Source organism: Syzygium oleosum, unplaced genomic scaffold, assembly GCF_021117445.2.
Source record: "Syzygium oleosum isolate NSW1041296 unplaced genomic scaffold, Sole_v2.1 Sole_v2.02, whole genome shotgun sequence".
In the NCBI taxonomy this organism is placed as follows: domain Eukaryota; kingdom Viridiplantae; phylum Streptophyta; class Magnoliopsida; order Myrtales; family Myrtaceae; genus Syzygium; species Syzygium oleosum.
In genome coordinates, this window is record NW_026607486.1 from 22,289,095 (window position 1) to 22,312,260 (window position 23,166).

General features: G+C 41.7%; 4 protein-coding genes across 10 annotated transcripts; 2 read left to right on the top strand and 2 right to left on the bottom strand.

The window, feature by feature from the left end:
* The first annotated feature begins 453 nt into the window (after positions 1 to 453).
* LOC115684941 (uncharacterized) lies at positions 454 to 3,131 on the top strand. 3 transcript variants are annotated; one of them, XM_030609905.2, is made up of 5 exons: positions 454 to 638; positions 750 to 890; positions 1,537 to 1,612; positions 2,179 to 2,305; positions 2,579 to 3,131. In XM_030609905.2, the coding sequence occupies exons 2-5, from the start codon at positions 777 to 779 to the stop codon at positions 2,826 to 2,828; spliced, it is 567 nt and encodes a 188-aa protein (XP_030465765.1). In that variant the 5' UTR covers positions 454 to 638; positions 750 to 776; the 3' UTR covers positions 2,829 to 3,131. The 3 variants fall into 3 exon arrangements, with proteins under 3 accessions (XP_030465765.1, XP_056164366.1, XP_030465767.1); XM_056308391.1 differs by having other exon boundaries at positions 454 to 637; positions 774 to 890; XM_030609907.2 differs by having other exon boundaries at positions 457 to 638; positions 753 to 890.
* Positions 3,132 to 3,521: 390 nt separating this feature from the next.
* LOC115684940 (uncharacterized aarF domain-containing protein kinase At5g05200, chloroplastic) lies at positions 3,522 to 9,092 on the top strand. 2 transcript variants are annotated; one of them, XM_030609902.2, is made up of 11 exons: positions 3,522 to 3,817; positions 3,908 to 4,025; positions 4,509 to 4,651; positions 5,442 to 5,555; positions 5,713 to 5,901; positions 6,030 to 6,185; positions 6,329 to 6,594; positions 6,702 to 6,799; positions 7,871 to 8,049; positions 8,339 to 8,455; positions 8,678 to 9,092. In XM_030609902.2, the coding sequence occupies exons 1-11, from the start codon at positions 3,749 to 3,751 to the stop codon at positions 8,855 to 8,857; spliced, it is 1,629 nt and encodes a 542-aa protein (XP_030465762.1). In that variant the 5' UTR covers positions 3,522 to 3,748; the 3' UTR covers positions 8,858 to 9,092. The 2 variants fall into 2 exon arrangements, with proteins under 2 accessions (XP_030465762.1, XP_030465764.1); XM_030609904.2 differs by having other exon boundaries at positions 3,524 to 3,817; positions 3,914 to 4,025.
* Positions 9,093 to 10,659: 1,567 nt separating this feature from the next.
* On the bottom strand, positions 10,660 to 16,372 carry LOC115684937 (protein ENHANCED DISEASE RESISTANCE 4-like). Of its 4 annotated transcripts, none has more exons than XM_056308963.1 (6): positions 15,978 to 16,372; positions 15,774 to 15,866; positions 15,247 to 15,703; positions 13,411 to 13,582; positions 11,349 to 13,142; positions 10,660 to 11,249 (listed from the first exon to the last, which is right to left on the bottom strand). In XM_056308963.1, exons 4-6 carry the CDS (start codon positions 13,529 to 13,531, stop codon positions 11,092 to 11,094), a joined length of 2,073 nt encoding a protein of 690 aa, XP_056164938.1. In that variant the 5' UTR covers positions 13,532 to 13,582; positions 15,247 to 15,703; positions 15,774 to 15,866; positions 15,978 to 16,372; the 3' UTR covers positions 10,660 to 11,091. The 4 variants fall into 4 exon arrangements, with proteins under 4 accessions (XP_056164938.1, XP_056164939.1, XP_056164941.1 ...); XM_056308964.1 differs by having other exon boundaries at positions 15,247 to 15,500; positions 15,592 to 15,866; XM_056308966.1 differs by lacking the exons at positions 15,247 to 15,703; positions 15,774 to 15,866; positions 15,978 to 16,372 and adding an exon at positions 15,001 to 15,219.
* Positions 16,373 to 17,227: 855 nt separating this feature from the next.
* On the bottom strand, positions 17,228 to 21,707 carry LOC115684939 (protein NETWORKED 4B-like). The gene is made up of 3 exons (XM_030609901.2): positions 21,629 to 21,707; positions 19,747 to 19,846; positions 17,228 to 19,061 (listed from the first exon to the last, which is right to left on the bottom strand). The coding sequence occupies exons 2-3, from the start codon at positions 19,838 to 19,840 to the stop codon at positions 17,488 to 17,490; spliced, it is 1,668 nt and encodes a 555-aa protein (XP_030465761.1). The 5' UTR covers positions 19,841 to 19,846; positions 21,629 to 21,707; the 3' UTR covers positions 17,228 to 17,487.
* Positions 21,708 to 23,166: the final 1,459 nt, after the last annotated feature.

The window sequence follows — 23,166 nt, forward strand, 5'->3', positions numbered from 1 at the left end:
CAAGTTACCCTTTTTGTTCTCCACAAGCTACATCTAAAACTCACATCCGACTACTGCATAGATTAGTGCACGAACTCGCAAGGACCCTAATGATAACTACCTTAATATTGGCCCCGGTCCTCGGCCGGGATAGACACGACACATCGATGCTCAAGCCTTTGCAAGGCTCGGCCAGCGACATAGGTCGAGCCAGGCATGTGTTGCTCGAGTGTGGCACGATGCCGTCACGGGCCAGGCCGGCTTGGCGCCGCTCATCGAAATTTTCTTATAAAATAGGGTTGCGGATTTGGTAAATTGGAACGAGTTATTGGGCTAAATTGCTTCGTCCAAGTACTTATTTACAAAATCAAGAATCAACCCTATTTCTCAAATGGGTTTATTTAGGAGTATCTAATCTTTTCGGGCCTGACCAAAAAAAAAAAGAAATCTTTTCGGGCCGAGTCAACGTAAACTCAAGTTATTTGACCCTGAACTTAAAACCCAATTCCTTTTCTCCTTCCCTACCGTCAGTTCGCAGCTCAGCCTCAGCTCGCTCCTCAACCTCGCCGTCCACGGCGGAGCCAAAGCTCCGGTCTTTAGCCTTTTGAATCGTTCCGCGCCGTGAGAAATTCCATAGAAACCTCGAACTGGTTCTTCAGGTATTCGCGGGTTTCCCTTTTTTTTCGTGCCGCGATTTGCGTTTCCCTGTTGTTGTAGTAGCAGAAGCGGCGGATGCTTACATCGTTTCCTTGCCCATGCTTTGTGATTAGGAGGAATTCGTTCTTCGAGTTGCGGAGATGAAAGGAGGTCGGAAGAATCTGCAGTGGGCTGCGGAGGAACGAGAGATTACTCTGCAAGATGGGCAAAGTATCGTGCAAGCTGTTTCCCACCGGGGTTCCAATCTCGTCGAGGTGGTCATCATCCTCGCTAGTAGCTAATGCCCTTTTGCTTTCTCTCTCGATGCCCACCTATGTTTATACTCATGAATATGTCGTTTCACGTGTTGGTCTTGGTAATGCAATTAGCCTTCGTGGCTGTGAGTAACTGGATTATGTGGAAACGGTGTTTTCCTGTGAAAAGTTTTGGTGATAATCAGTTTGTTGAACAACTACTTGGTGAAGGGAGGATACGTCGAATGGCTTTTTATTCGGGTGGATGTCTTTTGCTCGAAAAAGGCTTTTTCATACAATTCTTCGACGATGGTGGTTAGCCGCCGCACGGGCGGCACCAACAGTCATTTGATTAAAGTCGAGGCAGATCGTAGGAACCAACTTACAATGTATTAAAACAGAAGTTGTTTTCGAGAGTTCGACCGCACATCATCTACTGCATGTGAAAGTGTAGCTTTCTCATGTGAGTGCTTTTAAGTTTTGGTTTCTCCAGTGTTGTCTGTTGAGTTTATGGGTTTCACATGTAAGAGTACATGTACCAATTTCTCTCATGCTTTTTTTATCTGGCTTTTTTTCTTTGTCGTTCTGTCCTTTAATCCCTTTCTTTTTCTTTTCCTCTCATTTATGTCCGAATTACTGATTATGCTGTTTCATTTCGTCTCTTAAGGTGATGGATGCGCAAGGCAACAAACTTCTGGCGCTAATCCCAGCTAAAATCCAAAAGAAATATTGGATTGGACGAGGTCTGTTCTCGAGAACAAATTTCAACTATGTCCTACAGCTGTAGTTGAGATTGGGAGGATGTGAATAAGCAAACTTTTCTCAATGCCACTTCTGCTAAATTTATAATCACGGTTTATGATCACGTCACTACACTTTTAGGACTGATATGATATCATACATCCGAAATGCACTTTCTTGTCCTTTATATTTACTTCTTTCAGCTACTTGATTATGTCTTTGCTGTCGTAGCTGTAGAGCCTTGATGGTTCTACTATTTCAGTATGTTATCTCTCTCTCACACACATACACAAATCTATTTGTGCTAAATTTTGGTTGTAATAGCATATCGGAAAATATTTGATCTGAAAACTTGAGCTACGTGAAGAAGAGAACAAATATGTACGTAGATAACTCGAAGTGTGTCCTGGTCACTAGTTTTATGAGATGTGAACATTGCATCCATGATTTTAGACTGATATGCTCTTGCGCATCTAATTTTCCCAACATCCTTTGCAAGTTGGAAGAAGTACATTCTGTTGATTTGATCTGGTTGCTTAATTAAGAAGCCTTTTGGTTTATGTGGCAGGGACATTTGTTGTGGTTGATGACAGTGGCAAGGAAAAGGCACTTGAATCAGGTAGCAAAGTGGGATGTATTGTTTCTCGAGTTCTGTTCTATGAGCAAGTGCGTGAGCTAAAGAAGTCTCCAGATTGGTGAGTTTTTTCCCTTTGCCTTTGGATTTGCAGTTGATTCTGGCTCTTATCCCCTCTCCCCCAACCTTATACTTCCATCTGTGAGATCCAAGCCTTCACCTATGTCTTTTTAGAACTCAAGACAACTTCAATACTTCAAATGACTGAAAGGTTACAGAAGAGCTCTTAAATTGTTATTCTGAATCCAGACCAGCTTTGGCAGTTTGTCCCTCATTTGCTTTTGATGGACAATGTCTTTGTTCCTGATGTTTGTATTTACATCGCATGATGCAGGCCTGAAGCTTTCAAATCCTCTATGGACTCATCGAGTGAGAAGGCGCTTGCAGTTAACAACTCTAGCAAACAAACGAATGATCCCAACTCAAACAATGGTGATAACGATAATGATGACGAAGAAGAGGAGGAGGAGGAGGAGGATGGACTCCCACCATTAGAGCCAAATACTAATAGGTTAGGACCGCCAGAGTTGCAGCACAAAGATTCAGATTCTGATTCGGGTTCCGATTCAGATTCGGCTTCTTGACATATTTACCTCAGCCCACGTGGGCGCACTGCCAGGACGGAAGTCATTTCCGTTACGTCGTGACATGGACGAAACATTTGATATTTTGCTGGTGGAGCTGTCCAGGATTCTCAAAATTCTGCAGACACAATTAGATACCGCAGTTGAGGGTTCTCTCCTTGTGGAGCTTGTAATGGGGCCTTTGGCAGCCATTAATCTTGTTTATGTTGGGCATAATTCAGCCATTTATATACAGTTAAAATGCAAATACTGCATTCCTGGCTGCTCAAGATGATAATCTTGTGGCCCGTATCATTGTCCAAATGTCTGTCCATTATTGTACAATCGTGATAAAAGTTCAGTAATCCCATAATTGACAATTACGGGTGCGATTCTCAAAACGTGAGGGACCATTCGGACTTTCTAGCAAAGCATTGGGATAGGCAAAATTGACGGCTGACTTTGATAAATTCTACGGCAGCGACGAGAGGACAAGTAGTCCCTCAACCGTCAATTAACTACTTGGACATCAAGCTACGAGCTTGGCAGTTGGGACGCCACGTGGCATCGTCGCTTTCGCTCTGTTGAAGTGCACTAGAGATTTTTTCGATTTCCCTCGCCGCAAATCGCTAAGCCACTGAGACAGACAGAGAGAAATTTCTTTGTCATTCTTTCTGAAAATTAAAAAAGATTTCTTTTTACTTCTTCTTTTTCGAGTGATGCAATGATTTTCCCGTTGCTCGACAAACAATTCCCACATTTTTTGCCCCCCTCCCAAAGAAAAATTCGTTCAGACGGGAGACGTCGCCGTATTCTAGTACCAGTCCGAGACGAAAACAAGACAACAGAGACGCGAGCGCACACAAATTCTCGTATTCATAGACGTTGTATTTGTCCGTAGCCTGTGGGAATTACAGACCGCGGAAGAGCAGTGACAAGAAATGGCGGTCTCGGCGGTCAGGGGCGTCGCGTGTGGGCGTTTGCCTCACTTTCAGTTTCATCATTCTCGGGTTCAGTTTCTGTAGAATTACTGCTCAATTTTTAGTCTCAAGATTGGATTTTTATTTGTTTTTACCTTTTCTGAGTTCTTGAATCGTCAGTTGCAGAGTTCGAGCTTACCTCTGCGTTCAAAGAGGCTGCCGAATGATCGGTCAAAGGGGTTCACTCTCTTTGCTCAATACTCCCAAGCGCAGGATCTTTTCTCTTCACGCCTTCAGGGTACTTGATTTCTTCTTCTTTAAAAATCTCCGAAGATTCTTGGTTCGCTATGTTTTAATTTTTTGGGGGGTTGCTGTTGGTTATTTAGTGGGCTTGGGTTTCACTCTGTGAGTGAGTGGATGAGGGTTACCTGAGCACACAGAAGGTGGTTGAATTTGTGGTGAACTAAGTTAAATTCTTGGACGAAATGGATTTCTCTATTAGAAGAGAATTTTACTGGCGCATGGGGAGTTGATTTGTGGATTTAGTGGATTTCTTTGGTAGTAATTTAGTTGTTACTGAATCTTGCATAGTGCCGAGTGGTACATAGACCTGGAATTTTGTTGATGCCAGTGGTTTGGTTAGTGTTCAGGCTTGGTTTCATGGTGTTATGGTCTGCTAGATCGATCTTTTTATGGGTCTTGCCATGATGGTGAACTTGCTGGTCCTTTTGTGTTTTGGTTTTCACATGAGCATAAGTTCATTTTTTGGTTTTGCTATCAGACAGCATTCAAAACTTGCCCAAGTTGGTGGCAGACATTGTCCAGACATCTATCAATACTGGTCCACGTGGAGCCTTGAGGCTTGCACAAGGTATTCAAGCAGTGATTGGAGTCGGCAGCGAGTGGCTAGCAGATGTATCCAAGGTGGGAGCTTTTTAATTTTATTATCGTGATGCATGCTTCGCTTGCACATTTCATCCTAGCTCGACTCTACATGACTCCCCCTGTGGTTGTTTCTAGAGACAATAGTCCAAAGTCATGAATGTTTGACATGAGATCGAGTAGGATTCTTCTTTTGTATTTCCACGCATGTGGACTTATAAAGAGTAATCGAGCAGTGGATACAGGAGCAACTGTAAATATTCTTGCAGGGAAGAATGGCTTTCTAAAAAATCTTGATGAAGTAATCTCCTGTCCTGTCATGATTGCCGTGGACCTAAATCCATCAGCCTTTTTCCCTTACAGAAGTCATAGTCCATAATGCTTTACATTTTCAAGGAAGCATTATTCAAATTTCAAATTGAAGTAGTGATTACTAGTCTGTGAGAATTAAATTTTGCTGCAGAAAGGCATTATTAAATTGGAGTTATAGATAAGTTGAATCATCCTAAGGCTTTAAGTTGAGGATAGAGAGAACTTGTATAGTTCTGCATGGGGGTGGCCTTTAGTGTCTCTAGCGTTTCTGGTAGCTGCAAGGTCACAACTGTAGTTGCATGCCTGTACTTACTCAATAAAATGTCTCTCTCATGTCTTATACTTATTTGTGGGCTGCATCTTCTACACATCATTCTTCATGATAAGAACCTTTTCTTTAGTGTAGTTTCTCGTCCATATTCTAGAAAAAAAAAAGTGAGTTTAATTTGGTGGGTAGAGTTTATTCGCAGTGATGCTTTTAACTTATTCTCACAGAAGTTGTAAACATCTTATTTTGTAGTCCACAAATTCTTCGGCTGGATTGCCCGCTGAGTCGCAGATTGGGTTACTTTCCCCTATTTATTTGAGGAAATTGTTTGAACGCATGGGAGCAACTTATATTAAATTGGGTCAGGTTAGCTCCGATACCTAAAGTGGTGTGTATGCAAAGTGTATATTTGACATGGGGGCAAACATGTTCTTTATGCCAATTCATTCTCATTTCTGGTTATTTTAGCGTTTATTTGAAAGATTTTTTCAATAACCTTAACGGTTCTCCATTATTTTTATAGTTCGTTGCATCTGCTCCCACATTGTTCCCTCAAGAATATGTTGAGGAATTTCAGAAGTGTTTCGACAGTGCTCCTGCAGTTCCTTTTCAGGATATCCAAGCCATCTTGCGTGAAGAACTTGGGAGACCAATTGATAGTGTTTATGAATATGTTGATCCAACACCACTTGCCTCAGCCTCAATAGCACAGGTTTTACACACCTCTTCATGCAGGACTACAGTCTCTTAATTTACACCCTATCTCCTTTGCACTAAAATTTGCATCATATGGCTAATCATGTATGTGGTTGGAAATGATCCAATGGTTGTTACATGTAGGTTCACAGTGCAAAGCTCAAAGGCTCTAGGGAGGACGTAGTTATAAAGGTTTTGAAGCCGGGAATAGAGGATATACTGGTGGCTGACATGAACTTTGTGTATGTTGTGGCACGCATACTGGAGTTTCTAAACCCGGAACTCAGCCGTACATCGCTGGTATTACTTAGACTTACTTTTGAGATTTTGTAACTTAGGACTTCAATACTGTCTATGATATACACTAGCTGCACATTGCCTGATTTTTGTTCTCAGATATTCTGCTGCATTTTTGGCTCGATAACTGTATCTTCATTCAGTAGGTGGGTGTTGTCAAAGACATTCGTGAATCAATGCTAGAAGAAGTAGACTTCTATAAGGAGGCTGCAAACATTGAAAGCTTCAGGAAATATTTGGAAGTAATGGGGCTCACTAGACAGGCTACAGCACCGAAAGTTTATGAATATTGCAGCAGCAAACGGGTTTTGACTATGGAGAGGCTATATGGTGTTCCGCTTACTGATCTTGATTCCATCAGTTCCCTCGTTCCTAGTCCAGAAAATAGTCTTATAACTGCCCTTAATGTGTGGTGCGACTATTGTCTACAAACTCACGTGTGCCTGTTGTCACTTCTTTTCTTGACACACAAAATGCTATGTGAGGTTTGATTTTGTATTTTGTTGCGTTACCGTGTAGGTTTGGGAGTCTGCTTGCCTGTGAGACCTTCCATGCAGATGTGCATGCAGGCAATCTTTGGTTGTTGCGGGATGGTCGTATTGGGTTTCTTGATTTTGGTACGCATCTTCTTGTTTGTTTCTGCTGATGTTTTCATCTTCATTCCTTTGGCAACAAAGTCTCTGAAAACATTTTTCGTGAGTCGGTGGTTCTGTCGTGTGCACCGTGTAATGAAACTCCAGCAGCTTTTAGTCTGGCAGTCTGGTTGATAATGCCAAGTTGTTGCATGGAAGAATGTCATCTACTTTGTCTAAGTTGGCCACCTAGTGTTCCACCTTTTACACATAATCGTCTTTTGCTTCATTGCACTTGGTTGTTCTTTCCCTCTTACTTATCCAAATGAGAGATGTTGACCTGTTCAGATAGCTGTGTAGTTGCCTTGCTTGCTGCATGTCTACCAGCTAAAAATCATGTACATGGTTCGTCAGGTGAATTTGCTGTGAGAGCAGTTTTGCATCAATGCTAGCAACTTACATTGTGAAAAGTCCTATTTGCAGGACATTCATTGTGAAGTATGATGTCAGAAGCAAAATACTCGTGCAATACTGTAGTAACGTTGCCCATTGCCATGAGTTGAAGTGACTCTTCCGGGTTTCCCCGTTATTTATTAAAGAATGAAGTAAAGTATAGATATTTTCGACCAAAAAATAAAAGTAAGGTATATAGAGAATACCTGCCTGTTTGACTAAATCTAAGTTTATTATTCTTTTGCCCACATTCTTTTCTCAGGCGTGTCTCTGAAGTACACCACGAGTATAAGCTGGATTTTAGTCTTGGACATTGACATATGATTCGATATGTGCTGTATCGATATGTATTATCCTGATACTGTGCGGGCATGATTTCAAATAAGACAGGACTAACATTTCCAATTATTTTATTGTTGTCCATTAGAGCAAGGTGAAGGCAAATAATGTATGCTTGAGAAGATATCACACAGATACAGGGTCTTGTCATGTTTACTGTTCTGAAAAAGGTTAATGGTTGTCTCTGTAACTCTTATTTGAGGCAGCAATTGACCATAAGAGAACTATAGTGGTGCCTATCTGTCTCTGTGACTTCGAGTGGGTGATGCCTAGTTGTGTAATTTTTTTCTTTTTTTGGTTATCAAATTCCTATTAAATTGGCAGGAATTGTTGGACGCATATCTCCAAAGACCTGGGCCGCTATGGAAGTGTTTCTGACATCAATAGCTACTGAAGAATATGAGTCGATGGCATCTGCTTTGATTGAAATGGGAGCCACAAACAAAGACATTGACTTACAGGCATTCTCTAAGGACTTGGAAAAGATATTTTCATCAATTCAGGCAAGAGATTAAAGTTCACAGATTTGCTCCTGTTGTGTACTTATAAATTTCGAAAGCGGAGAACTATTGTTCCTTAGGACCATTTTAAATAAGAAACTCAAAGAGGTTTCTCTCGTCGCATATGTTTGCATTGATGTTATACCCTGTCATCAACTGTTATAGACTGCAGTTTTTTGTCAAAAGCCATTTCAGATTATCAACTGCGCAAGAAAGTTATAGTTGCGTATTTCATCAGACTACGTTTTCTGGTTCTTTTGGAAGATGAACTTATTTAGTTTATCCATTGCAGGAGTTAGACACAGAAATCGTCATCGCAACAGCGCGGGAAAGATCTACGAATGCCACCGCTGTCTCAGCAAATCTGGTAGTGGATGAGAGGCAGATGAATGCACTCTTTCTTGATGTGGTAATGGTTTTATTTCAAGTGTCACTGAAAAAGATTCATAAATAGGTGTAGACATCATCGTAATTGGCAGCAATTAGTTACTGGACATGCTGCTAAATCTTAACCGTTAAATGGGAACAGGTTAATGGTTCTTGATAAGTGTACTTGGGGGCCTATTTTTTGATCTTATATGATGGTACTCGAATAAAGCAACCAAACTGATAAAAAATTTCTGTGGCACAGGTGCGGGTTAGCGAATCATACGGGCTAAGATTTCCTCGGGAATTTGCACTGCTCCTGAAGCAGCTTCTTTATTTCGACCGTTATACACGTTTGTTGGCACCTAACCTCAACATGCTGCAAGACCAGAGGATATCCATCGTCTCAAATCGCAGAAGCAACTACAGAGACCGTTTTAATTAATTCCGGGTGCTACATTAAATGACATGAGAAAGCTTTGTTTTCCTGTTTCGTCCATACTATATTCAGTGTAAAGTTAGTAAACCAGATTTTTCACTTCACGCTCCAAGCAATACTCCGAAAAGCTAGACTTCTGTGCTATTCTGTCTACAGCTGTGTGCTCCTCATGTATATTGTTCTTGTACATGCAAACTTTACCCTTTTTGTATTTCTACACTCAAATTATTGCTGACATTGTAACGATTTGATGTGTTAGAATAACTGGGATTTATTTCCCGAAACGAACGGGTAGACACTTTTCGGTAGGTGTGGTCGGTGGTCTGTGCAAGGGTCTCGGGAACCTTGCCTACCCACCAAAGAGGGTGGCTGTAGGGCTGCGATGACGGGCTCGTCGATGGTGGCATCTCAGCAATTCAAGACATAGAGAGGGGCATTTGTCTGCCTTCCAAATTCTCCATAGTGTAGAAGGCATTTTTAATATCCAAAAGTCCTGTACAGAGAAGATTGTGGTCTCGGTGCATTTAACAGCAGCTCCAATTCTCACTCTCTCCACAAGTCCACCACTCACTCCCATGGCGGCAAGGCCTATCCTCCGCCGCCGCCACAATCCCCAAACCCATCAAAATTCTCAGAAGCTCCAACCTCCTCCTCCCACAACCCACCTGCCTCTCCTCCTACCCTCTTCAAGAGTGAGGGAGAGAGAGAATGCACGATACCGTTATTCAATTGACTTCTCATTATACTCTATCACAGAAGGCTTCTCTGTGGGTGGCACATGCACGAGGTCTGTCCTCATATTGCAAGCAATTCAATGACTTGCAAAAGAGAAGTTCGTTCAAATTTCTCTCACTCCTCTGGCCGCAAGAAATTTATCCAAGTTTTGGATGGTAAAATCGAGAGAACGCAGTCTCCCCGTCGGCCGGGAGAGACGGACCATTCGAGCTCGACCACGTATTCACAATAATCAACACCCACCACCGTTTCCGGTCTTTGTTTCAAAAGGGTCTCGTTTCCGGTCTTTTGTTTCTCATGCGTGGTGAGTCCGTGCCAGTAGTTACACGACTTCGACAGAACGAAAGTGTCGTGTCTACGAAGAAAGTGTTGGAACCACAAACGATATTGGACTTTGGAGGTTCGGAGTAACGAGAGCGCGCGCCCACACAAATTTAGGGACAAAATTCTCGTTAAAAGGCCCAATGAACATTTCACTTAGCGTTCCTCCTTTCAACGGTTTAATCAAATGCTTAATGGACTGTGGGATGTCCTCAGTTGGGACTAATTATGATTTTATTTATAAAAAAGGCATTTTTTGAAAGATCGTTTCAGTACCTTCACGCGAGGATATTGAATAAGGAAAAACTCGAGTTTTGGTCTACAGTTTTCACCGGACGCATCCGCCAAAGTGTCGGGCAATTTTCGCCATTGATGTGAGAATAACATTAAACAGGTCGATTCCGCAATTGTAGAATTATGCAATGCAGAATGTGTCCGGCCAAGCGTGCAACTTTTTAGGTGGACCCAATGTGAGATGCGCTGCGAATCCATGTATCTCTTGAAGTCGATGAATGCGACCGCCCTATTCTCGCCATGCGCAAGGATTTATTTTATTTTTTTTCGTATTTCCCAATTAGAGTGTTTTGCCAAATACGTCCATTGTTATTATTTAGGCAGTGAAAAGTACTTCCTACGAGTTAGAGAAAATCTTAGCCAAAAGGAAATATGCTCAGAAAGGGAAATCCATCAACTACAGGCCAATCCCTCTGAAAGAAATACAAAGAATGGAGAAGACCAAGCTCTCAGATACATAGTCATGAATATAAAATTTGTATTCGTATTCGTATTTCTATCACTTCTTTAAATCACACAAGACTGCCCAAACACATCGGCATCTGCATTCCTGAGAATAGGAATGCTTCAACCTTAAAGAAATGAGTCCTGCGAGTAACTCAACTATGGAGAAGTCCCATTGAACGCCACGTTACAGACCAATGTGATGTGCGACGTCCAGTAAATTTGCAATAACCATGGATCCTAACCTTATAATCAGAAGGACAAAGATCATGTGGCAACCTCAGCAAGCACATTATTATTTGCATCTCTCACATTCTCACATGAACACGACTTGGAGGGATAACATAACAGGTGACAAACTCCCAATGTTTTCTAAAAAGTCTATCAACGCCTGCCAAAAAGCTGCATTTCAAGAACCGATAAATAAAGGCTCTTCATTCCTTTAGTTAGGATTTACTCAGGAAGGAAGTGCTCGCCCCACTGGCTGACGGCCTTGATCTAGTCATCAACTGACTAATTGAAGAATAGCCCATTAGCCGATGGAGTGCTGAACTGGTTTTGCCAGGAACTTCCTCAGTCTCTGAGGACATTGCACACTTACTCTCTGCAGAAGTTCCAAAAGAAGAAACATGAGTACAAATCTTTCCATAGTGCCCTTTAACTTGTGAGAGGACACGTGATGGTGCTGATGAAGTAGGATTACCTTCTTCAGAACATCCACTGTTGTGGTAAGCACCATAATTAGCGGAGCAAGAAACGTGCACAACCTCAGGGCAACCTGAAAGGCCTCTGGAGGGAGCATCCATTGCACGTGGTGTATACCGAATTAGGTGTGTTCCTTTCTGAATCGAGAACTCCAACACCATCGAACAAGAACCACACCTCAGCCGATGACATCTTCTTCTTGAAAGGACAAAATCCACAGGTACCAGCAGCAGCACCGAGCAATGGTAACAAATTATAAATGGGGCCCCACCTGTGATAGGCCGGAAGTGTCTCTTGGAAGATTGGCGTTCCTTTCTAAAATGCTTAAACTTGATTTCATGATCAAACGAGGGGACTGTGTAGTGCCGGGAGCTCAGGGGAGAGGAGGCATATTGATTATACATGCTGCGGCTTGAGTGAACTCTACAGACTCCTTTAGCATGATTGGCGAGTGGAGGCAAGTGTACAGAGTAATGCCTGTCATGCGGGAAGCGATGGGTAGAGGAGTAATCAGATTTTCCACTATTTTCCATGGCTTCCGACGAGAAATGTTTCCCTGAATAACTAAACTGCTGGGACACTTTCTCATTTCTCATTCCATGGAGATTGTATGTTCTCTTTAGTTTATCCTCCAGTTCAAGAACCATCCTCAACAGATCCATCTCGTCCCGAGAAGGGAACTCAGGCTTCTCTGGTAAACGACAGCTTGAGCTACGAACCAGATATTTGTGCACCTTGTTCAGGGGAGCCTCATAGTCATATGTTTCCTGGGGATCCCATTGGAAGTTTGGTGCTCCGCTAGGCTCTAATCCCTCTAATTCTGATCTAGTTCGGTATAGAGCAGGAAGACCTTGTCTTGCATGTCTAATTGTTTCACCTCGATCCCGCCTGCTAACTCTAATCGCGTCAGTCCCTCCATCTAAATTATAATAAAACGACTTAGAACTCCTTAGGGGATGCTTTGTTCCAAAATTACGGTACATCTTGTGATTCTCCAGGAAATTCTGCCTAGCGACCTGTTCTTCAGAAACGGGAAAGTTTGCTTCTTTCCTTAGGGGATGCTTCGTTCTAAAATTAGGTTCCGTCTTGTGATTCTTCTGGAACTTCTGCCTAGCGACCTGTTCTTCAGAAATGGCAAAATTCGCTTCTTTTGTACGATGAACATACCCACCAGCACGTTGATTCTCAACATGAGTAGAAGATTGGTAAACATGATCATTCAATCCTTTGGCTGATGTGGAGATAGGTACTTCTCGAGGTTCACCTCTCAGCGTTGAGCTTGGGTGACCGTAGTCTCCACTTGCAGGGATTGGAGAATCCCTCAGATTTACAATGTCATGTGAAACGCTCTTAGCAGGTTGCTCTGGCAGCTTATCGGATATTGAGCTCTCTTCACTTACATCTATATTTGGTCTCGGAGTCTCAACGAGCAAAGTCTGTCCATTATCAAGAGAAGCAAGCTCAGTCGAAGACCGAACATCCCTTGATCCTCCATTTCCTTCTTCATTGCACTCACCGGATACATCTTGCCTGCTTTGGTCACTTTTAGCTCCGTTGGACGAGAATGACTCATGAGGCTGGTCAGGTTCAGCATTGCCATTGTCAGACATGCGACAGCTGTCCACATTGCTCCGATCAGGCGAACAGAGTGTCCAGGAAGGAAGAACTGTTCCATGCCCTGACTCTTTTGAACCGTCACCCACTGAAGTCAATTCAGGTTTATTCTTCTGAGCATCAGCTGCCTCGAGGAGTTCCGATACTGCACTCCCAGCTTCATTTCTGCAATTTTTTGCTGCTTGCGTGGAAAAACAATTAGATTTAAAATGCTAAACCAGATATATATACTGCTATCACCCAAAGTAAAAGGAAAAAATTGCAAGAGTGGATCCCATATCAAGAGTGAAAGTTGCAAGTGACCAAAAACCTAAATCCCTGAGGCAATGATGTTATTGAACATCTACAAAGTTGATGACATTTCTTTGATTTAAAATGAAATATCTGGAAGAGATTCTGAAGAAAATTATCAAACACACAGCCATCAAAGTTATCAGGTAATTTACCTCGAAGGACAGCGCTGCATCCACCACATTGGTACACAGAAATATTTGCCGGCTCTGGAAGAAGCTGCCAGCATTTTGGGCACTTGACTATCCGAACTTTACGAGTCGTTCCGGTGGTCATGTTTCTCCCGACAAACTGGCTAGATAGATTAACCTAAATATTGATACTTTCCTAGCACGATGTAAAGTCAAAGAAGAGAAAAGTGAGATTCTGCTAAGATTGGCATCATGCTGTTAACCCTTAACTAGACAACAGATGCTTGTGGCCATAAAAGGGGGAATTGAAGTTTTATGACACAAAAAGCAAGATGTTCCCATAACTAGAACAAGAAAAGAAAGTACATCAAGTTCATGGATTCATGATGTGCAGAGCTATTCCTAGATATGCATACGAGCTGTTGGGCAATAACAGTTAAGCTGATGTATGGTGCCCTTGAGATTCGGAAGGATCAAGACAACGATCATTGTTAGACACAATTCCACTCTCGTACCATGGCAAAAGTACGTCTAGCTCACAGTTTGTTTCTTCTGAAAACTACTGCTAAAATTTTTCTGGAACCAAACAAGAACCCATGAAATTGCCAGGATTAATTTACAGAAGACATCATGTTAGAGGATTATTCACATCAAGGATTGAACTCCAATCTGTATCATTCCTATCACCATTGTCACAAAAATCTATCAAAAACTTGATATGAATCTGATGTGGCATGTCACAGAACACATTGACATTATCATGTCACTGTTAGAAGTTATGCTTGCGTGAGTTGAATCACTCAACAGCAGGCTTGGCATAATAGAATTCTTACCCCTTCTACATGGAGTCATCTGGCTCTGCAATTACGTTATGCATTTCCCAACAACAAATTTGGCTATTGCAATGTGCCAAAATGACCACATTCCGGCCAATGATTCAGCTATTTTTCTTCTCTTCCCCAAAATCCAACACTTAAAAGAGTATTGCTAGAATTGATAAAGGATGCCGACAAAAAGGCCCAGGAAAATAAGAACAGAACAGAGATGACTTGAAACAAACATTATACAATTGCAATTTACAGCTTCTGACATGATGCATAACTGCGTAAAGAGAGATTTGTGACCAAAAAGTTGACTAATACCGACAATTCGAGCCACAGCAATATCAAAGCAGAGAAGAAACTTTCTAACAATCTGCTTATCAAACAGGAAAATCAAGGCAGAAATCAAACTCTTGCTGTATAGAACTGCGGATGTTCATGTCCTAATACAAGCCAACACAAATATAATGAAATGCATACATATCAATCCATTACCTTGGAACCTCATTTTAAAATAAACACTCGGGGAAAAAGGAAAACGGAAGAAATGGGCACTCCAGACAGTTATTCAGTTTTCAAAGCAACCAAATTGATAGAAAGTTGCTGCCCAGATCAAACTGACCATACGAAAAGCAAGAATCATCTACAATTATGACAGAACATTTATCAGGATTGAAGAGAACAACAACAAAATAAAGAAGAAAATATCATGTCAACCCATGACTCCGAGGCAAATATTAAATAAGATCGACTTAATGCACAAATCTAGATGAAGTTAGAAGACCCAACCAACCTTGGATGAAACACCACAAACTCCGAAAGAAAAGAAGTACATCAGACAGAAATGTTATTCTGCCACATAGAAAAATGAACCAAGAAAAATCCTGATGATACCCGAATTGGAAAAAAATATATTAACTTTCCATTAGCAGGTCTGAGGGATGGGAAGTTAAAACAGAGCCGCTGATATTTATGTAACACTCCACGCATTTTTATCTTTGTTTTTCTTCTTTTTTTGGGGGGGTGAAGAACGACTAACCTTGGGAAGATGATAAAGGAAGTATCTTCTTTCTTTGCTTGTTTTGCTTTGCTCGGCGTTCATTATGACATTCTTCTCTCCTTTTCTTTTGCTGATGCTTCGTCCTCGTTCTTGCTTTCAATGGAATAAAGAGTGCCCAGTCTTCGTAGTTCTCGAGCTTTTTCAGTCAACCCCAGAAGGAAAGCTCTCTCTCTCTCTCTCTCTCTCTCTCTCTCTCTCTCTAGAAAGAGGATATCACTGTAAGGAGGTGAGGCCTGCCGGGTTGTATGTCAGGGACGTTAAAGCGAGCAATCGACTATTTAAAGCCAAATTGGGGTGACGGCTGACGAGTCACTTACTGCTTACCTTTGACTGGTCTCTCGCTGTTCATCTTCCTCTTGCTCATCCTCTAGAAAGCTTTTCTTGCTGGCAATCAATAGTCCGTCATCGACTTGATGAACCACCTTGACGTAGTAAGCTGCAATCACAGGACAGGATTCTCGTGAGCTCGTATCCTTTCTTACGAATCTTCAGTCTGTGGATCTCACATCTTTTCGCTCTTTTTAATGAATCTTTAAGCTTGTTGACTGGTTCTTGCTTATGTGACGCTTCATTACCGTGAACGGCGGGCCTTAGACTAACTGGTGAAAAGAAATTCAATAGTTAATGTGCAGAAATCCATATGATATGTGGCAATGTGCTTCAGGGTAAAAATATAGGTATAAACAAGAAATTTGCAGCTAGCCATTCACCTGCATCTCTCTGTGTCTTTGAGCAAAAAACATAACATGGGCTTATACTCGAAAATAAGCAAATTATTCGGAAGGCTATGTGCCAAGTGCTGAAGAATCGAATTGCCCCACACCGAGGAAACAGGTACCGGTCAAAAGATGCTCAAGATTTTAGCACCCCCAACTGGGCTAAACTCAAATCTGAAATCAAGAAAAAGCACATAAGGACCTTATTCAAACAAATGTTCTTAAATTCAAACACCAATTGACTACCCTAACCGCCTGAGATACCCTTTCTCAAACCAGCTTATCGTAATCATAATTTCAAAGGAAGACATTCAAGGAACACCCAGTCAAAGATGATTAAAACTGCCCACTGGGTCCAGGAAATGTCCGAATGAGACCAACTACCGTCGAATTTGCAGATAGCTTCCTGTGAAGTTTCTTTGAAGTGAGACCGTGTGAAGAGCAAGACTTTGACTTTGCTCCTTCTGGAGTGAGTAAACAAGATTTTGCACAAGCTATCGAGTGCTTTAGACCATCACCCTTTGAAGTCAAATTCAGCAAATATGTACAGGAAATTTTTACGTAAACCACACTTCACGGAGAAAACTTATGAGTAACCAATTTTTTTTCATTTTTTTCTAAACTATGCTTTGCACTGATTGGACATGAGTGAGTCCCCCATCCACACGCATTCTAGTGCTTCTTTCGTTTGGTGCTCAAACCAATCAAAGCCGACACAACCTTATTTTATACCGTCCAAAGTCCAAGAATTTTGACTCTGGCTCCTAGCCGTGTGGAAGACTCAAATTGAAAGCTCAGGATTCATATTGTAAATAACACGGTCCATGTTTCTGCGTGTTAGACTACATAGAGAGTTTTTGCACGCAAAGAAGTCATAGTTCGGTATCAGATTGAACGTCCTTTAAGGGTGAAATGGGACAATAGTGCAACGAAATCACACAAGGGAAACGAAGGACGCCAAGCCCCAAGATGGACTCGGACAGACGGCACGTAAAACCATATCCTCTTGAGGAAATGAGAGAATCATTCAATTTGCATATTGGTGCCAGGTTGTCCTCCAATGTTAAACAAATGCTGTAGATAGTGTATAATTCACGTCTCCTTATGTACTCAGTGTGCTGGAGGGACACTAACATACGACAGCATTAGCATGGGCTCATGCGATACTTTTGCAATGATCACTCGTGAATACATCCCCCGCGTGTTGCATCCCCCCAATGCTCAACTTAACTAGGACTTTGAGGTCTCTCGAAATAAAGCTGCAAATTTCATTAGGTGACCCATCTTTGGCAGCCCAACTACTAAAAAACCCAGCCCACAAATTACCTACTGGACTGCATATGACCAAAACCAGAGCATTAGCACCTTTCCACAGAGAAAGAGGACTTCAAGTTCAAACTATAGACTGTCACCAACAGAATACAACGTACATAGATCATACCAGGAACCTTGTAATTTCACAGGAAATAAAAAATTAATTAAGGCATATGCGAAGCAAATCAACTTATATGGCTCGAACCGCATGTCGTTTGTGTCCAAGAAAAGCTTGACGAAGTTCCTGATATCCACTCCTGTAATGCTCCAATGAAAAGCAAAGCTGCCGAATGGCCTCCCTTTTCTTCTCAGCTCCGTCTGATATCACTACTTTCTGACTATCCACCTCATTCTCTAGCTGCTCCACTCTCGATCGCAATTCCCCCACAAGCTTCTGTGCGCGTGCAGAACCAGCAATTAGTTCGTGGTGTTCCTTTTGCAAATTGCACATATGCTTCTCCATTTGCTGCATCTGATCATTCTTAGCGCTTGCCTCAGCTAACAGGTTTTGAATCTGAGCATCCAACCCATCTTTCTCGGCCACCAGCATGTCATATTTCAGTTTGAGTTTGTCAAGGTCTTTGTTCAACTCTTCCACTTGGCTATCTTTACTAGCAAGTGATTCCTTCAAGTGATGGATATCAACTTGCATATCGTTCTTTTCAGTATCATGCCGTTCTTTCATTGCATTCATTTCATTTTCCCGGAGCCTTAAGTTCTCTTCCAACAATTTGCACCTACTTTCCCACTCCTTCAATCCCGCCTCAAATGTTTGTTGCCTTTCTTTGCAAGTAGCCATTTGTAGCAGCAGTTGTTCTTTCTCAGTGAACAACTTTTGCTGCGACTCAGATAGTGCAGCTCTTAAATCCATGATCACAAGATCACGATCAGAAACATCGGATTTGTACCCAGAAACCAATTCCTGCAGTTTCAACACCTGCCTTCTCTCTGAGTCAAACTTGGCAGTTAGCAATGCTGTATCTTCATTTGATTTCTGAATCTTTTCTTGAGCTACTTCAAGCTCTTTCATCAACATTTCAGCCCTTTGGCTGGAGTCTGAAATATGATTTTGAAGTTCAGTAATCTGGTTCTCCAGTTGCGAAGCTCTAGCATATAAATCTTCAATGCTGGCATCTCTGGCTCTGATCTCGTCGTGGGCAGCTTGAAGTTCAACCTGCAAATCACCAGAAACTGTTTGGCCCTTCTCCAGGGCGCTATTCAATCTGGCTATTTCATTTTCTGACTGCTGGAGCTTTTGGTTCAAAAGCCTTAGCTCTTCCTCATTACGGATGTTTCTAGCAACCAGTTCCTTGTAGCTAGCGTGTTCTTTTATCTTCCTTATAATATCCGTACTGAGCTCACTGTTCTCCTGTTGCTGTCCAATGCCATTCATTTGTGTAACCTTGCTGTTGTAGGTACTCTCAGAGCAGTTGATAGATTCTGATTCAGAGTCCGAGGAAAATGAAGATGACTCATAGCGTTCCTTTGAAATGTCAATGCTGCTGTGACCAGAGCTAAAAGATGCACCTGTACCAGCTGTCAGTTGCGGAGAGCCCTGTCCTAATCCGGATCTCAGAGGTTCTGGATTTTGCCTTTCCAACTCCAACTGATCACAGTGTTCGGCTAATGCATGATACATTTTGTAAAATTCCTCAACTAGAGCAATCAGCTGGGGCCTTCTCGGATCATATATGTCAACGCCATTTGCCGAACCACTGCCTTCATCTATGAGCTTCATAATTTCTTTGAAATTGCGGTTCATATCTGTGAGCCACAAGATTTTTCCATACTGTTACGATGCATACTGCAGCCAACAAAATCATGCAAGATGATATTTGTTCAAATATTGACGTTTCTACCATGTTTTGGCGAAGCTGAACTTCACAAATCAAATAACAGTCCTTAGCACTCTTATATCTTTTAGGATTTGATTTGTATGAGGATTTAAAGTTCCCTTTTCAGTTTAACTAGGGTATTATGCTTCCCCATTGTATTATGTTTCTCGTTTAGAGATATCCTATTCAAACTAGGAGTAGAACTTTAGAGAGTCTAAAAGTATCACTTTAATCTTCTTCTTTTTCTGTCGATAGAGTTGATGATAATCTGAATTTTGCAAGTATTTGCTTTGGGATTGTGCAATGCAATTGTTCTCTTAGGTGTGCTGCTTAGGAAGCTATAGAGGTGAAGCCTAAAGATTTACTTTGTTGTGGGACTCGTTATCCCACATCAATGCAATTCACTTTCAATAATCAAAAGAACAAAAAAATCTTCACTGCTTTGAAGAAACGAAGGGAGGTACCTCAATTATTAGTAAACGAGGAGCTACAATAATGAGTAAACGATGCTCAATTAAACATAAATCCCTTCTTTGATGGAAAAGGAAGGTATCTGATAATTAAGGATCTACAATAATGAGTAAACGAGGAGCTACAAGATCTCGGACGCTTACACTGAAGATTTTCCGAAAGCCATGTGGCCTTCATAGAACTAAAGTGGGTATCCAACCAACTTGATTGCAGCTTATCTGAGTCTGTTCTCTCCATATCAACCTGGTGACATCAAATAGTACAGCCATGCCATATGAGAACATTAACAATATTTCGAGGACATGAAATCTCAGGCGTTTCTCCTTTAATGGATTTACCTTTACTGAAAGACTAAAACAGAAACAATTGACAAAAAATCAAGATATAAGAGAGATCATTTAACAGGAATAACACCTAGCCATCCTCAACATCAATAGACAAATAATATGAAGATATCCCCAAACCAAGTAATCTAAAGAAATAAAGCAGAAAAGAATGATCGCTCAGATTGAAGTGATTTAGAACAAGAAATTACTCCGGTAATCAGCTAGTGGGATTATATTTTATTTTTTTACCTTTGCCACTTTGATAATCAGAAACTAACGATAACTGTGCAGATGATGAACACCACTACATAGGTTTTAAGTTTCGTGGTTTATATAGCTTGTTTAATGTGGCATTCACAGATTTAATCTGCTGTTATCTGACATGGCTTCGGTACTATGTTAGTAGATAATCACTTGATTAGCTTATGCAAAAAGCATAGCTCTTACTGGATATGCACACTAAACTATCGTCATGAATAACTAACATATAGACACCATATTTAAGTGTTGAAAAAAATAAATAAGAACCAAAGAAAAGGATAGCTGTAGTAATATTTCCACCGCCTTCACATCGCCAAATCTTTAGATGCCACAAAAGTAAACTTTTCATACTAGGAAAGATATACGATCGCTGGAAACTGCAAGAAGTATGAAAAGGGAAGAACCACCATCTAAATTGGTAATGCAGTAATTGAAATAGTGTGGGGATGGGCCCAATGGCAACTAATTTTAGAAATTTCCTATGAATTCGTTCACGCAATACGACCTTAATTCATTCATAACCAATCTTGATGAATCTTATGGGCTTTTGTCGGGACTGTTGCGGCGGAGGTTGGCCAAACAACTCCTTTTCCTCTATGACAAAAGAGACCTCTATATGAGCCATGCTTGAGCTGGCAAATTAGAAGTAGACATTCCACATGCACAACATGCCCGCAGGAAATTTAGAAAGAGTCAAACCGTGGCTAAAACACATAACAGATCCATCTCCACCCAACCCTCGCGTTCTTGATGCAAGACATCCATGTATAAGAAAATACGTAATACACTACAGTTAGCAGTAACCTCGAAGCATATCTACCGAGTCCTGAAACACTATCTCCCAAAGCGGTTCTGTTTTTTCAGCGCCGCTCAGTTGTCCCAGCTAAAGACGAGTTGAATTGTGTTGGATCCGATAATGGGTTTATGCGGAACGCGAAAAATACTACAGAAGAAACTTGCTTGGACAGCCCAAAGCAGCTTTTCTTGAGAAAAAAATCATCGACGACCAGAAGCAGGGTCTCAAAAACTTGTTCATTTTTGTTCCGACGCGGTGATGCTCCCCGAGTAAGGACACCCATTTCAATTATCCTCTCCAGAAAAAGGGCAAAGGGGCAAAGCACGCGTGCACGAAACAAGCCCACCAACACCGGCACTTCGCTCAGCCAACTCCTCCGCGCCGCACCCACGAGTAACGAATGAAGGAGCAAGGAGGGACAACCACCAACGACCTCAGCTCTTAAAAACAAGAAAGAAACCACACCCGCCTTGCAGCAGACCGAAATCGGGAAGGCGGGTCGAGGCAAAAGAGACACGATTCGAGCAAGCAAGCAACCAAACCCAACAAATGCAGCGCCTCTAACGTCTACAGATCTACGCGTGGGAAGCCGCAAGCAGGGAGCGCAAGCGACAATTTTGAGGAGAGCCCAAGTTCACTTACCTTCTGGAGAACCGGAACCGAAGGCGGAATCGAACTGATGGAACGAACACAGAGCGAGCGAGCAAGAGAGAGAGAGCGGGGATGGTGACAAGGAGAAAGAGGCGAGGGAGGGAAAAAGGCCCGCCTTTTTGGGTCCGAATTATTTCTCCGCCCGTTTCCCCAAAATGCCCCGCCACCCACCTCCTTTTCCCTCTCAAATTTCCAAACTTTTCCCCCCCACCAAAAGAAAAAAGAATTTCGAATTTCCAGATATATTTGACCAAAAAAAACATATATATATATATAGCTACTAGTCTTGAGTGAGGACTCCCGTTTGACTGACACGTGTATCGAATCGCCCGTGGTTTTTTCTTTTCGTTTATTTATTTTTCTATTTAATTCTTTGGATTCTATTTCTATCTGAGCGAACTGTTTAGTTGTTTTTTTACTCTTTTTCATTCTTTTTGTGGATTTACTAACGCTCGCATTAATTGCTTTCTCTTTCGATATAACAAAGAAAGTCTATGAATTGAAAAAGAAGAGAAAGCAAAGAGCATGCAATCGTGCACGGTGCAGCACCATCTCGAATTAAGTTCGCATGTACTGATAACCTTCATTTCTCTTTTGGAATTTGATCGATCGACGCTGTAATCACTCGACTATTGCCCGTTTCTTTGCTGAAATCACGTAGAGGGCGAGACGCATCGTTGGCTATTTTGACATACGCAACATTTTGGACGTGTTCGTGACTCCGTACCGATTAAATTGTAATGGTGTCGTGACCCTATTTTAATCTTGTGGCGTTCGGCTTGCTCATTTGATCCTCGCTGAAAGCTTACTTTGCTTAGGGGGGAAAAAAGGACATGGGACAGCTCATTTGGAGCACCAATCTTCACATGCTTATTGCCGCCCTTACCACGTTCCCAAGTCCCCCTTCATTTCCTCGAAATCCATAATTTAGGCCGAAGTAAAGAAGGAAAACATACGGCTCTAAACGCACCGATCATTCTTTTGGAAGGAACGAGAATCAGACACTTTAGAAATCAAAAAATTTCTTATAAAGTATGCTCGGTCAATCTTTTGAGGGTTATTTCAACAACGCCGATTTAAATTTCGTCGCCAAGATCGATGCTAACCCCGCTATTCTTGGCTTCCAAATCAACTCGAGCTCATTAAGGTGATGTGTAGTATCATTAGTCATGTCTAAAAACACTAGGCACTTTCAGACCCCACCAATCCACAGAAAGTCCTAGACACAAAACAACCCCACATCACAGATTAGCCAATCCAACATTAATGGTCCACCAAATTGAATAATTTTTAAAGGCTTAGGATACATGAATCTTATGCCTTTTTTGTGGCAGGTGGAACTTCATTTTCCAATAGCAATAATTTCCCCGTCCACTAATATCCACAAATATTTGGATGCATGGAGACTCTGCAACTTGCAAGGATGACACGACCCCCCAAAATTGTGCAGGATGCATTTGTTCTAGGCTTAGCATCAAGCAGAAAGAGGTCGAAAGTTCCTCCTTGGATTCTATATTCATATACTCAAC

Coding starts and splice junctions, on each gene's coding strand:
- LOC115684941 (XM_030609905.2), top strand. CDS start 777: ATGAAAGGAGGTCGGAAGAATCTGCAGTGGGCTGCGGAGGAACGAGAG. Junction 891..1,536: donor GGGGTTCCAATCTCGTCGAG/GTGGTCATCATC, acceptor TCGTCTCTTAAG/GTGATGGATGCGCAAGGCAA. Junction 2,306..2,578: donor CTAAAGAAGTCTCCAGATTG/GTGAGTTTTTTC, acceptor CGCATGATGCAG/GCCTGAAGCTTTCAAATCCT.
- LOC115684940 (XM_030609902.2), top strand. CDS start 3,749: ATGGCGGTCTCGGCGGTCAGGGGCGTCGCGTGTGGGCGTTTGCCTCAC. Junction 4,652..5,441: donor GGCTAGCAGATGTATCCAAG/GTGGGAGCTTTT, acceptor CTTATTTTGTAG/TCCACAAATTCTTCGGCTGG. Junction 5,902..6,029: donor CCTCAGCCTCAATAGCACAG/GTTTTACACACC, acceptor TGTTACATGTAG/GTTCACAGTGCAAAGCTCAA.
- LOC115684937 (XM_056308963.1), bottom strand. CDS start 13,531: ATGACCACCGGAACGACTCGTAAAGTTCGGATAGTCAAGTGCCCAAAA. Junction 13,143..13,410: donor ATGCAGCGCTGTCCTTCGAG/GTAAATTACCTG, acceptor CCACGCAAGCAG/CAAAAAATTGCAGAAATGAA. Junction 11,250..11,348: donor CAGTGGATGTTCTGAAGAAG/GTAATCCTACTT, acceptor GAACTTCTGCAG/AGAGTAAGTGTGCAATGTCC.
- LOC115684939 (XM_030609901.2), bottom strand. CDS start 19,840: ATGGAGAGAACAGACTCAGATAAGCTGCAATCAAGTTGGTTGGATACC. Junction 19,062..19,746: donor GCTTTCGGAAAATCTTCAGT/GTAAGCGTCCGA, acceptor TGTGGCTCACAG/ATATGAACCGCAATTTCAAA.